This window comes from Lachancea thermotolerans, assembly GCF_000142805.1.
Source record: "Lachancea thermotolerans CBS 6340 chromosome F complete sequence".
Lineage (NCBI taxonomy): Eukaryota > Fungi > Ascomycota > Saccharomycetes > Saccharomycetales > Saccharomycetaceae > Lachancea > Lachancea thermotolerans.
In genome coordinates this window covers 798,197-813,443 of record NC_013082.1, presented here as the reverse complement: position 1 = coordinate 813,443, position 15,247 = coordinate 798,197, and the positions used below count along the sequence as shown (strand labels likewise).

Below are 15,247 nucleotides of genomic sequence, written 5' to 3'. Positions count from 1 at the left end.
GTGCGTGACGGTGCATCACCGATTAAGTGTGTTGAGCGGAGTATGCATGCACTATGACGGCGGTAGCAGTTTGGATATTCATGGACCTGATGACGCCTGATTGCTTAATTTCCAAGCACAAGTCAAGCTCACTGAGCAAGTGCCCTGGGATGCCTTCAGATTCTGTTCCTAGCAAGATCAAGCTCTTGGGAGGAAACTGGAACTTATTGTCCAGTTGAATAGACTTATCAGTTTGCTCCAAGCCTATAAGAGTGTACCCCTCTTGCTTCTTAGACCTCATGAACTTCGTTATATCCTGTGTTGTCACTGCTTCCATGGGCATCCAGCGGTCGGCAGTGACAGCGACGCTTTTGAATTGTGGATGATTTTTGATCCGTATGTCATGGACAGTTAAAAGTCCAGCGCCCAAAACATCACATAGCCTGCATATACCTCCAAGATTTGGCGCCTTGTCCACGAGAGATGCTATAACAATCAAAGGTGAACGCTTGACGGTGACAGCTGAACTCTGGTTATCGATGTCCATTACTGTCTCCCAAGCACCACTTTTCGTCTGGAGAGGTGAGTCTTTTTGCAAAGACACTTCCGCCTCCTGTTTTGGCCTAGTCCTTTTTTTCAACCACAAGTGTTTCTGGTCTTGGCCAACAGGCACATTGTCTACACAAGTAAGAAACCTGCGGAAGGTTGCGCTTTCAATATAAGGGACATCATGGTCCGTGCTTTTGAGAATGACACCTCCAAAAATATTAGTTAGAGTGAAGTCCGTATCGGCATCCCATATAATTGCGTCGCCCAATCTGAACTGACCATGGACTTGAGTCTTTTGAGCATTGTCATATAAATTTTTGAGGACATTGCGTAAAGTTCCCTCTTTCAACAAGTTCTCGAATGCAGGCCAGAAAGAAAGCATTAACGAATTAGAAAAATGTCTGATGAGAGGCTTGTTAGATGTACAGTTGAGTATAAGTTCTGCAATAAACCTTTGAAGCAACCTGTCACAAAAAGTTCCAGCAGAAAGTCCCTTCAGTGCAATGAACAAAATCCTCTCTGCTGTTATGGAAATCAAAGGTCTTGAATGATCTTTCAGCATATCAAATAGCGCGTCCTCGTTGTTCAATGGGTGAGCCTCGGAATATGTTTGAGTAAGGTCAATGGCAGATATCCACTCCATGTAAGCCCTCACTAGTGGGGACGCTTCGGTAATAATACTCGGTAAGACCTTCTCCTCCACGTATTTGGAAAGAGTAACATGGTCAACGGATTTAACTGTCAAAAGTAGTAATTGCCATTTAAGCAATCTTCCTAACTCTTCAGGCCCATCGGTGCTCTTTTTTGCCTTCAGTAAGTTCTCGTCATTATTTAACATATAATCAAGAGCTTTCTCTTTGAATTCGTCATTGGCATTCAAAAGAGCACTGATTATGAAAACCCGCGCTGAAACTTCTGGCAATTTGTAAACTCTTTCATAGAGGCCCATAGAATGGCCTCCTAACCTTTCGATTTGTTCATCAAACGCTTTGGCTATTATAGGCTTTAATCTAAAGCCATTGACATTGACCTGGTGCTGAGTAAACACCTCAAACATAAGAACTATCAACCAGTCATTATTGTGTTGCTTCCACTCCAAGTTTTTCCCATATACCTCCATGAATGCATTTATCTGCTGGCTCAACACCGGCAAAAGAGTTCTCCTTGAGTATGAGTGTTGGATGATGCTTTTCCCATATTTTGAAAGAGTTCCTGCTAATGCTAACTCTAAATCTTTGTAAGTTAATGCGAAGAAAAAGACAGAAGGGTGGAATATGCACTCTATGAAAGATAAATGCAAGTCCTTCTGGTTGAGCACTAGTCTCTCGTCTGAAGTTGAATCCCAAATAGAACACAAAATCTGAACAACTTGAAATACAATAGCTTCATCATCCTGAGGTTCACATTCAAAATCTTGAATTCTGGGTGTAACGTAGTTGCTTAGAAGGTAGTGTAAAACTTTGATAATAGCAAGATTTCCTTGGTAGTTTCCGTTATCACGTAAAACATTCGAGCTTAGGGATTCTAGAATTGAGTCCAGTTCGTTACTCTTTGAGCTAGTATTCAGTTCTAGGGCATAGCATTTCAAAAAAGACAGTAGAAACATGAAGAAGTCGCCGTAGATTGAATCCTTATACTTGAAACCTTTGCTGACATTCTCCTGGCAGTGTCTCTTCAAAAATGCGTAAAGCTTCAGCAGGTCGTCTAAATTCAAGTCTAACGTGCTCATGGTATGTTCCACAGTCTGTTGATAGCTGCATACAAAAAACTTGAACTTTGCTGCATCAAAGTCATTTAGCAGAGATTGGTACAGAGGATGGAGATCAACTGTGCACCAAGCTGAAGGTCCAAAAACTGGGAGTTTGGAGAGCTCATGTGAGCCTTGGTACGTAGAGTTTGGCGGTTTCGCTGAGATCAACTCTGACAGAAGTAAACTGAAATTTTCGTTAAACTGAGTTTGGACTTCGCCATATTTGCTGAGCTCTTTTAGGAATGAAGGTTCAATGGCACTTGGTACAGTACCAAAGATAAGGTAGGCTATTGTTTTAAAAGTGCTGTCCTCGTGGTCATAATCTGAAAATATATCCTGGATTTGATTCTTGTCAAAGCATTGCACTGAAACGTCAATTAAGTCATCTATCAGCGGCGCAATGTACCTGTAGCTGCCACCTTTGGCTTTCACGTGCCTTGAAAGTGCATCGATCCAGGTGTAGGGAGATATATCAACTTCGATATGCATTAACAGCTTCAAGTAAGTAGTTTGCAAAGTGATCTCAAACACGTCGTCCTCAGATTCAGATTCAAACGATTTCGCAATGAGCTCTATGTGACTTCCTCCAATTGAGCGAGCTTTGGCCTGTCTTAGAGCGCCATAAAGACCCAGAATAATATAGATTTTAGCTGGCTCAAAAGACGTTCTTTGCTGGTACAGGCAACTTAAGATTGCCAAGATCATTTCAAAGGGTCCGCTTTTAGGCTCCATTTCGCAAATGTGTAGCACAAGTTCTGCGACAAATTGGCTTACGAGCTCGCCGTAAGGACATTTCTTTTCGATAACACTGAAGTATGGCGCATACATGGCTGCGGGAAGGAAAACAGTGGACAGCTCATTCAAACTCGTCTGAAATACTGACTTGTCCTTAATGCGAAGCATTAGCCGAACTGTGTGCCGCCTAACGCTTTCCATGCTCGCTTTCAAACCTGTTGAAAATATTACAAGAACCCAAGAAGGATTCAAAAGTTTGTTCTCGAAAAGATCAAGTATATCGGCGCTGGCAGCTTCAAACTGATTGAGGGCGGTATCAAGCGCAACAATCTCGTACAAGGTTGTAAACCTTTTCCATGCAGCAATATTTTCAGCATACAACTCAGGCTTCCACTGTATCCAATTATTTGTAAAGCTGTCTTTGGGCGAAAGCTTTTGTAGTGTAAGTTTCAGGATCGAGAGGGAAAACTTGCGCAGGTCGTGGACATCATGTTCCAAGCCGCGCTTCAAAGACTCCCAAAATAAGTCAGATACGATAAAGTCATGAAGACGCTGAGAGATTTTATCTTCCATGAGGAACCTTAGGATAAATAAGTAACCGTTCTTTAGCTTCAACGTGTCCGTATTGCAGGTGAACACCTTTCGTAATTCGTCCCACACAAAGAGGTCAAATTCTTCATCTTCCATACACTTCTGGGATAGATCCAAAATTTTCCACTTCAGAATTTTTGAGCTAATCTCAGCCAATTGAGGGTCATCAGCCTGCATCAGCTTCACGAGTTGCTTGTCCAGCTTCGCTGACTTGGGCAACTCCTGCCCTTCCGAAAACATGTGCGTTTGCTCTAGAAACTCTAGTAGCATCTTCACATTTGTATCGTTTGGCGCCTGTAAATTCTGGTCCAAAATACCCACTATCCACTCTTGGAGTGCAGCGAACGTATTTGGTAGCTTTGACGTCAGTTTAGCCAACTCCCGCAGTTTGCTGACGTCCCATTCTTCAGTCTCATTGTGCCCTTTAAAACCTTTCAGCACCTGCTCTGTTGTACACTGTGTAGCTACCTCTAATGCTTCCTTCCCAAATTCCATGGTGCCTAGCACCTCAAACATTTCACCAAATTCCTCATTTGTGGACAAGGTCTGCAGGAGCTCGGTTTGTTTTTCGATTGGAAAGTATTTACCAATCAGTTTATTGGTTGACATAGCTTAATATGTAGCTGTAAGGCTCTCTCCTTACAGTTTAACTCGTTATTTCGACTTCACAGCAGCTCATCGCTTGAGCCTTTTTGTCTTGAGACGATTTGGCGCTTTAACGTTTTTACCGAGGGGAAGTCAACATGGTTGACCCTCGGTATCATGCCAATGTTCGCATGTACGAAGCACACCTAAAGAACTAATTCCCCTTACAAGAACCTAACGATGAGAGTTAGTAGCCTCAAGTGGCGTTGAGAGGGCTTTTGAAGAACGCTTTCGCGACATTTGTGCTATGGGTGACTCAAGTGAAAGTAAGCCCGATAGTGTTGGGGACTCGAGCATTCTTGTGGACATCAAAAGAACCCTTGAAAATGATGAAGATAAACCGAGCAACGGCGCCGATGGTCAGGAATTAACGGCAAAGAATGCTAACTTGGATCTAAGTAACACTACTCATGCAGGACTTATGCGCACGGAGATCCTGGAACAAGACAATCCGTTTACCAACAAGCGGCCGGAAATAGCCTCAGATACGTCAAGTTTGAAGGAGAATAGGCTGTTAGAGAACCCAAACAAGCAATACCAAAGCCGGACTGATGTTGATGAGGACACAGAACCGTTAAACACTCAGCCGCGGTCTCATAGTAGTGGTTCGGGAAGCATGGATATCAAACGGCCAGAGCCTTCCACCCGGGAAGCTGACACAGGACTAGGTGACAAGGTGTACATTTCAGAGGCTTCAAAGGCTTCGGAAGGGCAAGGAAGAACCTATATCGCTTACACCATCAAATACAAAGCATCTACTGTCAAGAGAAGATACAGTGATTTTGAAAGTTTGCGTAAAATCCTGATAAAGCTGTTTCCAATGACCCTGATCCCCCCGATCCCAGAAAAACAGTCTATTACTAGTTACGGCAAGTCAATGGCAGGTTCCAAATCCAGTTACCTACTGCCGTCGGAAGCTGCTGGATCTGTTGACTTGTCGCTCTCTGTGATAAATGGTTCCGTTAATACTAACGACGAAAAGCTAATTAGACACCGCATCAGAATGCTAACTAGCTTTTTAAACCGACTACTGAAGAACGAGGAAATCACGAAGACTTCGATCATAACAGACTTTTTGGATCCGAACAACACCAACTGGAACGATGTCATAACTAGCTCGGCCACCATATCTTCTCTGCCCAAAAGTGTCCTGCTTTGCAACCCACTTGATCCAACAAATACTACTCGAGCTCACATCTTCTTACCCATCCCTTCATCTTCTACTCAATTGTTACTGAACAAGGAAATTCTCGCTACGACTGCACACGATGAAGCGGACGACGGTTTTGGCAAGATTGAGCAAGAGTACAGAAATTATGAGCATGTTATGGAAGCAGGGTTCTACAAATACAACAAAAGAATTACAAAGAACTTTCATGCGTTGAGACAAGAGATGAAGGAACTAAGCGAAGCATTCGCAGAATTTTCGAACGACCAAAAGCGCGGTGCTGAATTGGCCGAACAGCTCTCCCATTTGAGCAATGCCTTTGACGAGAGCGCTTTGGAGCTGGAATCCATTGTGGGAAAACTTTACTACAATATCAATGAGCCATTAAGCGAGGCAGTTCACATGGCCGGAGCCGCGCAGGAGCTGCTGAGATATCGAAGATTAAAAAGCGTTCAAAAAACAATTTTGATTCGGACCCTGTTGTATAGAAAGGCGCAAGTGAAGAAGTTACAAGAACGAGAGTCTGAAGCTAGAAAAGTCGATCATATGGTAGATGAGCAGGTTGGCCAACAAGACCACATAAACCTAAAGCATCCCCAAAATCGCACGTATTCTGGGAAGTTCATGACAAAAATCAACAAAATAGCGTCGATGGTAAAAGAAACCGTGAGTTACCAGGACCCTGACCCCACTACTGCAATAGAAAACCTCGAGAAAGAGATTTCACAGCTCAGTGAGTCTCTAGAGATGAGCGAAAAAGACTTAGGTATTATATCGACAACCATAAAGGATTATGAACTTCCCAAGTTTTCAAAAGAAAGGAATGAAGAGGTGTCTGATATCATGAAAAATTACACTAAGTATTTGAAGTCCTTCGCCGAAAGAAACCTGAAGCTGTGGCAGGATGTCAAACAGCAACAAGGCGAGTAGTTGAGGGCACACTTTCCAACTTTTATTATTTTTATGGTTCTGTGTTAGGATTCAAGGTTTAAGTTTTCATGTGAGTGTTGAGACCAAAGAAGGCCAGCAAACTTGATTATACAGGTTGTGTGGAATCAGGTGCATTTTTTCGAGACTATTGTCCACCGATTAACACCTTGACTGTGGTTAGTAGCGCGTTTTGAAGTAGTTATTACACTTAAATATCTAAATATCATCAACATGAAAAATAGCATATTGAAGGGATTTACAAAGATGTACCCAAGGAAACAGCAGATACAGGATGAAGGCGCCGGAGATCATCAGGGTTAAGCGGAAGAGAGAGGAAGATTCTGTGCAAGCTTTACGTAAGTAAGAAGGAGAGGCTATAACGCTTCGCTGAGATCTTAATACTGACAGTGACACAGTGATCCAGGAGGACAAACCAAGTAAGCGCGGCAAGTTCGTGTTTAAGCTGGCTAAGACTGTGGAGTCTGGACTGAGTACCCAAATCCAGGAGCTAAACACACCTCTTCTCAAATTATCAGACGATGGAGAAGCCCGCCACTTCATCCTGGAACAGCGGAAACGTAAACGTGAGGAGCAGGAGCTGCCCGCGGAGATTTCGGAGATGTTGAACGACTACTTAAGTTTAGGTTCGAACAGCGAAGTTCCGCAAAGGCCGAGGAAGTTGAAACGTCCTGGCGGAAGACGATCCGAGCCTGAGCAAGACCCCAAGGCGCTTCCGTCTTTGGATTACGTTTACGATATCTACTACCGTGAGGTTGTTCCAGAGGACGAATTTGTGTTTGATGAGAGCACAGTGGGGTACATCAAGATAGTGGAGGACAGTGGCGATTTGATTCCAGAAGAAGAAGATGACGAAAATAGCCTAGCTCTGTCAGACGACGAGGACTCCAACGACGAGGCATACTACAGAAACGACTATCCAGAAGACGAGGATGACGACCGCTCCGTACTCTTTGGAAGCGATGACGGAGTTGTCGCAACGGCAAGTCGGCAGTATGCAGAAAGCGACGCTAGCGAAGGAACGGGAGCTGAATCTGCGCCTAGCCATGTTGCAATGCTGGGCGATGAGGAAACTGATCTCCTTTACCAGAAATTCGCGGGAGCCCCTAACGTTTTACAGGCTGCGGACACTTATTTCGATTCCACTGACGAGCGCGATGGCGTTTCCGATGAGGAACTCGAAGAGGACCATGACATCGTCGGTTTCACCCAACACGACTTTTTCCCCACTGACGCCGAAGATCCGCTTGCAATTCATCGTGATAAGATATTTGCTAGGCTTGAGCGCATGATAGAGAAGCGATCATGATTGATTAGCAAGGTTGAATCACTTTTAGGCTTGTCATCGCCTTTTCCCCAAGCCAAAATCCAAACAGTTACTTATGAAACTTTTGACTATATTATGTGACTGTTTCGTTGATGTATGGGTTTGATCACGATGCCTTCACGGCTTTGAAAAATAAATATTTTTTGAGAGTAAGAACCCACGCAGTTTTGCAAACTGGAAAATTCCAAGCGCATCGGCGCCCGATGGTGGAACGGCAGGGCGGCGGGAGTGTGTGGAACCTGAGGGACCGCGGCAGGGTCAATGGTCGAGGGTAATAGGTGGTACTAGTTGATAACAAGCCAATTGTGTGTTTGGGACGTGATATTATCTGTAGACGAGCTTGAGCGACAATGAAGTACATCCAGACTGACCAAACCCTAGATATCCCAGAAGGCGTTACCGTCAACATCAAGTCGAGAGTCATCAAGGTCACTGGCCCAAGAGGTACTTTGACCAAGAACTTGAAGCACATCGATGTCACTTTCGCCAAGGTGAGCAACAAGCAGGTTAAGATTACCGTTCACAACGGTGACAGAAAGCACGTTGCTGCTTTGAGAACTGTCAAGTCTTTGGTCGCCAACATGGTCACCGGTGTCACCAAGGGTTTCAAGTACAAGATGAGATATGTCTACGCGCATTTTCCTATCAACGTGAACGTTGTTGAGAAGGATGGTGCTAAGTTTGTCGAGATCAGAAACTTCTTGGGTGACAAGCAGGTCAGAATGGTCCCAGTCAGAGAGGGTGTCTCCATCGACTTCTCTAACAACCAGAAGGACGAGATCGTTTTGTCCGGTAACTCTATCGAGAACGTCTCTCAGAACGCCGCCGACATCCAGCAAATCTGCCGTGTCAGAAACAAGGATATCCGTAAGTTCTTGGATGGTATCTACGTTTCCCAGAAGGGTTTCATTGAGGAGGAGAACTAAGTGCGACTAGTGACGCAGTGATTGAAACGAAGGCTGAAATATCCATGTATAATTGTGAGGCTCTCACCGGAGCCTCACTCCAGTCATTTAATGCAAGATCTAGTTTAATTTCTTTGTATTGAGGTTATTTCTTAGTAAAGTCCGGTACGGGAAATCCTGACTGGAATTCATGGATTCACAATGTATTGTTTACATTTAGTGTTTACTTACTGCGTTTTGACAAAAGTGGCCGTCTTGGCAATAAGTTGTAGATACTCCTGCAGTCTGCCACTGGATTGGAACAGCAGATATATGCGATCAGTCTCGTTCGCGACCAGGTTTGCTAAGGAAAGTGCCTCATTTATGAAGCTTTCTATTTTCAGTTCCCTCGAAGCCGTCACCAACGAGTTATGCAACTTGACAATGAGGTGAGGGGTGTAAAGGGCACGGATTTCGTAAATCACATCGCTGCCTGCAATCCCGGGACTTTCCGAAAGCTCTATCAAGAAGGATTTGCTGAACCTGTAAACATTGCTGCAGAGTTGCTTGAACTTTTTCAGAAGGTGCGGCAAGTTTGACTCTGACTGTGAATTTACTAGCAGAGCATCCCACTGCTCGAACTGCTCGTGAATGTCTATTAGTTCTTTGTATTGCTTTATTTCATCCACGGCAGCTTTGCAGCTGTTAGGGTCGCTTATGGTATCCATTTCAAAGTTCTTGATGACATTGTCAATGTCATGAGTTTCGTAAAGGTAACTCAAAGACCTTATTTTGCCATTTATCAAAAACCGCCTCGACAGTACGATTATAGCATTGATGGCGTCGACATAAAGTTTTCCTTCCGTTAGCCACTCAACACTCGCAACCACGCGTTTGTCAATTTCGTCAACCGTATTATCGACAATTATACCGGCCGTTGGGTTGTATGAGCCTTCTGTATCATCAAACACTCTTTGTGTGGTTCTCCTTAAGATATTGGCTGTTGGTATTTTCAAAATATTGCAAAGGTCGAGTTGTTTCTTGCGAGCCGCAGCATTCGTCAGATTCGATAGGAAGAACGAGTAAGCTTCCAATGCTTCTGAGTCATCTAGAAAGCTAATGTAGACGGGGATTTCGTTGTAAAGCTGGTAGAGCGACAAGATAGTCACGTAAGCAGTAATCAATTTTGACTTATCTTGCTCATTAATCAAGCCTGGGCAAATGAAGTCCATTAATATAACAAGATGTGTGACCACTCTTAGAAGATAAGGTTCCTCTACCATGTCATTGCTAGCGTCTTTACCTTTGACAACGTCCAATAGCATCGCTGTAGAAGATTTCACAACTGTAGGTATTTTGTCCAATATCACAGCGCCCATTAAAACTCTTATAGGATGCTCACCCTCAGCTACATGCTTGCGTGCTATAATGTCCAGTACTGATTGTAGGGGGACAGGATCAGATGCCATGGGAAGGATGATCTCTTTGCTATCGACCAGCTTGTCCTCTAACAGGTGATTTTCAAGCGAAATCTGTAATGCTTGGTTGAGGTATAATAGAAGATCAATGTCCCAGTTTGTGTCGATCCCCTCGAAAACGTCACCAGCCAGGTATGAGTATATTGCCCTTTCATACTCATCCAGTTCTTGCTGAAGCGACAAGGAATGGACAGCTCTCCGCCATAGCGCCTTCCCCTTAATATTCTCCTGTGGTTGTAGATCGTCATTGGCTGGTTCACCAACACTAAATCCAACGTAGTTATCGAGGCCGCATAAAATCAGGGCGAGGGTCGTGTTGTCCGAGAGTTCGCACTCTTTTCTAGCGTCATCATATCTTCCAGCTAAAAGTAGTTCGTAAATGTATTTGTAAAAGGCGTGGTCTGATTGTTTGTCACGATTATCTATCTTGCAATCGGATTCTCTTAGAGGGTAGTCCAAGTCGCAGCTCTTTAGCTCACCGGACATAAAAGAATGTGACCACTTTGACCCTGCAATGCCATCTGGCCTAGCTGGGACGGAAATATTAGATTGAATCCAAAGCATGATAAGCCAGATTTCGTATAGAGATCTGTCCTTCTTCAATAAGGACTTTGTAAACCCCAGCGAATCGTCTTCGAGCTGCTCAATGTCTTCGTCAATGTTTAAATCTGCCGTTCTAAAATTCACTAGCAACTCAATCAGATGCCAAAGCTTAGCCTCCAACTCCCAGTTCTCAAATACACCGCCCCTCTCAGAAGAGTCAGTCCTCGCTATATCTAGTGCTCCTTCCCCCGCAATGGACCTGAAATCCTTCACAACATCAAAGGCATCCCTGGATCCTGGATCATTAAGTACACCGACTCTAAAGTCCTTAAGAACATTCGCAAATTTCACCAGTGCTTCATAACTGTCGATGGTATCAACCTCCATGGCGAACTTGAATTGTTCGATTCCGCAGCTATCTACGAACTCCTCCGCTTTGTTGACAATATTTAACACTAGATACTTTGAAATTTTTTTGGACTTCTCATTTTCAACTACAATTAAGATATAGAATTCGAGTAGATCCAACTTAAATACGCGATGAGGAAGGCCTGCGCCAACTTAAAGGCATCAGCCTGACTGTTTATTTTTGGGTTTTAGGATTTTGGTTAACCTAACAAATTTATACGCATTTCCACTCGGCAAAAGGGCACCAGCCAGCCCCCGCGTCTGAAGTAACAAGTCCTGTCCATATACCTATTTCCATTTCCTTAGAAGCAATTGTGATTTCCCAAGTGCCGAACTCAAAGTTAGGATCGCTTTTGCGCATTGGACGTAATTTTCCAGACGGAGATTGAAGAGCTAGGGGCTGTTTGATAGATTTACTGAACCCCGCAGAACCATAAATTATGCCGTCGCATGGGTTTTGAATAACTTGAAAATTGTACTCATGTGTCGCAAAGAGATACTTATTTTGTGGTTCTTTGATGTACATGTCAATTCTCTGGACAGACTTTGACGGGATTCTAGTGACGAATTCGTACTCTTTAGCGGAACCTGAGTGTTCCAGCGGTATTATCATCGAAAGAGGGTGTATATTAGCTAGGGTAGTTTGGGTGCCTTTGATTCCAGAATGTATGTGTAAATCCCCCCGAGAAACACCTACAGGTAATACGGCTTTTATCACGGCCAGCCGATCCTTTTTGCGATGCTTTATCTGAACAAGCGACAGGTCCATATTCTCATAATGCTGGTTTTTTGAGTCTTCTGGGACCACGGAACAAAACAGCTCAACGTCATTTGGAATCGCTAACGTGCATTCGTATATTTGATTGTCATGCATTTTAGCTAGTCCATTGCTAAATTTGAAGAGCGTGAGCTCGTTGTATATGAAAGATGGGAACACGACAGGTAGACTCAATGCTATGTTTTGATCAATCACTGGAATGATGTGTTGCTCTTGATACAAACGAGGAACATGGGTGTAAATTAGATGCAGTGGTTGTGTGAGGAAGTAAAATGCTTCTGCATGTTCTGGTGTTATGTTATTAATGTATTCATGAATAGGATTGGTCATGTTTCCGAGAATCACGTCAACCATACGCCATTCCTCGTTTGTCAACACGCGAAGCCAGCAGTGGTTGTATTTAAAATCCATGTTGTCAGCGCCGGGCGTTTTTAGGAAGCCTATAACAATTTCGCAAACAATCCCCAGCGCGTTGGCCATGCGTTTGAAGATCCATGTCAGTTCGTAAGGCGTGCAGTAGTTTTTATGCAGAGTTTTGCTTAAGTGAGAAGGTTGTTTTCCGAAGTCTGTTTGCCCATGGTCGTCAATTAGAGCAAACGTCTCGGTGCAAAAGATGAATATTGCAAACAGCTTCTCAACTTGAGTCTTGAATGCAGAGTTGATAATCTGACGAGCAAAAGTCTCGACTGATGAAGATCCCCCCTTTTTTGCTTTTTTCTTGGCGAGTGCTGCTATAAACTCTTTGTCAATGCAGTTTAGTTCAATATCAACAAGCCCAGGTTGCCTACCGTGCCTCACCTCATTGGTATTGATTTCATCAAGGATGTACTCGTGGGGATGCAGCACAAGGTCGCGGTTCTCTTCTAAAGCAAGCATCTGCCTCTCGTGGCGCTCTTTTGATGTCAAAGTCTGCGCTCTATGTAGATGAGCCTTTGCCTCAACCCACCCATGAGCCTCGCCATTTGAGGAGTTGAGTTGCAAAGATGAGAGGTCTGGGAGTTTGGGATATGAACCCGTTGGAGAGGTCGGAGACGTGTCGCCAGTCCTGGAACGCAACTTTCTGAATATGCCGTTAAACTTCGTGGAGCTTCCAGGACTGTTTCGCGAATGCGCGGGGCCTTCTTCGACGGCAAGTTGCGACCTTTGCATAGAGTCGTTGAAAGACTTTGCATACCTGTGTCTCGCGAAGCTGCCCGCACTAGTGGCGCTGAAATCGCTCATCAAAGCGAAGCTGTCTTCGCTGCTTGCGACCGAATCCTCCAGATACCGCGCCTGAGAAAAAACAGTCGAGCTTTCATCAGACGGCGACATTGGTGAGCTGCACCCGTCGTAAAAGTCCATGCTCAACCTTTGTTGGGACACTCTCGTGTCAAGGTCAGCGTTAGGAAGAACATTTGGCAGGTCATTGGAAGAGAAAGATTTTGGCACGGTAGACTTAGACTTCAATCTCTCTTTAAGCTGTGGGATCGGTGGCAACGGTGGAAGGCCCTCCATTCTCCTCGAGTGGTAGCCCGCAGAGTCTTCTTGCTTGGAGGGGCCACTGTAAGAATTTCTCGGCTTAGCGCGAACGCTCTCGAAATCTGGGGTGCTATAATGCTTTGCACTTACATTGGACGCAGAGTATGATTGCGGTAGTCTTTCTAGCGAATGTGCGTATGGCATTCTTTGATATCTAGACTGCTTACGGCTTGCTTGCTCATAAGGGGAGCGAAGCTGTTCGCTGAGCGCTGCTTTTGCGGCCTTCGCCTCGCTCCTGTGTCTGTCACGGCTGCCCTTAAAATTCGAGGAATTGGTCCTGGGCCCCCGTTGTGGGATCGGTGGGATCCCAATAGGCTCCTGTGGCGCCCCCGGCGTTCTGGGTTCTGAGGACTCGCCATCCTGCTTGAAGTCATTGTACTTTTCTTGAATAATCGTAACGAAGTTGGTAGGGAAATAGCCGTATTTTTTAGAATTTCTCAGCAGAGTGCCATAAAACCAGTTTCCCTTAATTTTAGTAACCTGGATAACGTCGTTCTCTAAGAACCCTAGATCATTCTTAGTTTCTCCCGACCAAGAATAGTGAGCTTTAACTTTGAAAGGCGGTTGCGGCAAGGCTGGCGGCATTATCGCGAAAAATTAAGAGAGATGTATCAACAATTCGATATTGTAACCGGAGAATGCAAACTAATGAAGCCAGAAATTTAGGTCAAGCATGCAACGTAGTGTATCCAGGAAAAGAATGTCACGGCGGTAGGGAAGGATCAACCACTTGAGAAAGCGTGCGAATTGCAGCAAATGCAGATGGAGAGTGTGCAATTATCTATAGATCACCAGCATGAAAATTACAGCAAGCGCTTCAAATGTTTTGAAAGCCATCACTTTTCAGGTGAGTAGCATTGTGTACGAAAGGGTGAGGCGAGGTGTTAGTCGTCGCTGTCGTGCTCGCTAAAACGCGACCTCCCGCATTTGAGCATTGGTTTGAGGTTTTATGTTCATATTGGAGGCTCTGGGGATATTTTGCTTGCTCTTCAAGCAATATCTGACAAGTTTTGGGGGCTTGTTAACAAAAATCTTGCAAGCGTTGGAGTGGTAACTGTAAACTGCACAGCGTGCGAAAGCGACCGGTGCGTTTAAAGCAGGCGTTTTGATTCTTCCGGGTAGGTTCCTGCAGCTTTGATGTCGCGCACCCTTGCGAATCTCAGCTCAACAAATAGTAGTGCCTCTTTCACGAGGTCAATGTTTATTTATAGAAGTGTGTCAGCGGAGATTGCTTGGTCAACGTTGTCTCTTTCAGTGTTCGTCTTGGATACTTACTCTGTAGTTGCTCATTTCAAGCTCTAATTGGTATCTGGTGGCCATTTCGATCACAATGCGTGGATAACATTCAAGGGCTGGTTTTTTACAAGCTTTCGAGCTAAAGAACCCATCTAGCTGCCTCTAGAATGAGCCGCTAGGGGGAGGATCTGAATTGATGGTCTTTTATCTAAGTGATGGTGAGAAGATGCGGTGACTGCTGGTTTGTTGTCGTTATAGTGTGGTAGTTGTTTGCCCTAATCCGGGTTGCGGGTGCAACGCGCGGCTTCGAGTTACTCGTCTGGAGTTTCGTTCTGAACCGTAAATCAGATGAGGCATTGGTTTGCAAGTCTTGAATAGCCCAAGTGGCTCCCTATGAGTACCGAATATTCCTGACGGATGTGATGGACCTTGCAACTGAAAAAGCACTCGGCAGTTAAGTAAGGCGACAGCGCTCAAAAGCGCCGAGCTGGAAAGTTATATTGGAGTTTAAAGAGGTCGCATGGGGTGAAATTTCAGGCACGGGTTCCTATGAAGACCGGTAAAATCTTAAAACAGCAAACTCATCTCTTCAGGCATTTGTTGTCCCGCAGTTCTTTCGGTTAGCTTTAAAATTTCGATTTCCACATTAATGTGACGCAATTGCTGCGCGGCTTATCTCTGGTGCCTCGACAGCGCCTTTTAATCAGTAC

At 44.5% G+C, this 15,247-nt stretch overlaps 6 protein-coding genes across 6 annotated transcripts; 3 read left to right on the top strand and 3 right to left on the bottom strand.

Moving 5' to 3' along the window:
• Positions 1-22: 22 nt before the first annotated feature.
• Positions 23-4,213, bottom strand: TRM3 (tRNA (guanosine(18)-2'-O)-methyltransferase; the record flags this gene model as incomplete). The annotated part of the gene is made up of 1 exon (XM_002554564.1): positions 23-4,213. The coding sequence occupies one exon, from the start codon at positions 4,211-4,213 to the stop codon at positions 23-25; it is 4,191 nt and encodes a 1,396-aa protein (XP_002554610.1).
• Positions 4,214-4,496: 283 nt separating this feature from the next.
• ATG20 (Atg20p) lies at positions 4,497-6,347 on the top strand (the record flags this gene model as incomplete). The annotated part of the gene is made up of 1 exon (XM_002554563.1): positions 4,497-6,347. The coding sequence occupies one exon, from the start codon at positions 4,497-4,499 to the stop codon at positions 6,345-6,347; it is 1,851 nt and encodes a 616-aa protein (XP_002554609.1).
• A 619-nt stretch (positions 6,348-6,966) lies between these two features.
• IWR1 (Iwr1p) lies at positions 6,967-7,674 on the top strand (the record flags this gene model as incomplete). Its single annotated transcript, XM_002554562.1, has 1 exon — positions 6,967-7,674. The coding sequence occupies one exon, from the start codon at positions 6,967-6,969 to the stop codon at positions 7,672-7,674; it is 708 nt and encodes a 235-aa protein (XP_002554608.1).
• Positions 7,675-8,042: 368 nt separating this feature from the next.
• RPL9A (60S ribosomal protein uL6) lies at positions 8,043-8,618 on the top strand (the record flags this gene model as incomplete). The annotated part of the gene is made up of 1 exon (XM_002554561.1): positions 8,043-8,618. One exon carries the CDS (start codon positions 8,043-8,045, stop codon positions 8,616-8,618), a length of 576 nt encoding a protein of 191 aa, XP_002554607.1.
• A 206-nt stretch (positions 8,619-8,824) lies between these two features.
• On the bottom strand, positions 8,825-10,984 carry NUP84 (Nup84p; the record flags this gene model as incomplete). The annotated part of the gene is made up of 1 exon (XM_002554560.1): positions 8,825-10,984. One exon carries the CDS (start codon positions 10,982-10,984, stop codon positions 8,825-8,827), a length of 2,160 nt encoding a protein of 719 aa, XP_002554606.1.
• Positions 10,985-11,219: 235 nt separating this feature from the next.
• Positions 11,220-13,886, bottom strand: CYK3 (Cyk3p; the record flags this gene model as incomplete). Its single annotated transcript, XM_002554559.1, has 1 exon — positions 11,220-13,886. The coding sequence occupies one exon, from the start codon at positions 13,884-13,886 to the stop codon at positions 11,220-11,222; it is 2,667 nt and encodes an 888-aa protein (XP_002554605.1).
• Between the last annotated feature and the right edge of the window lie 1,361 nt (positions 13,887-15,247).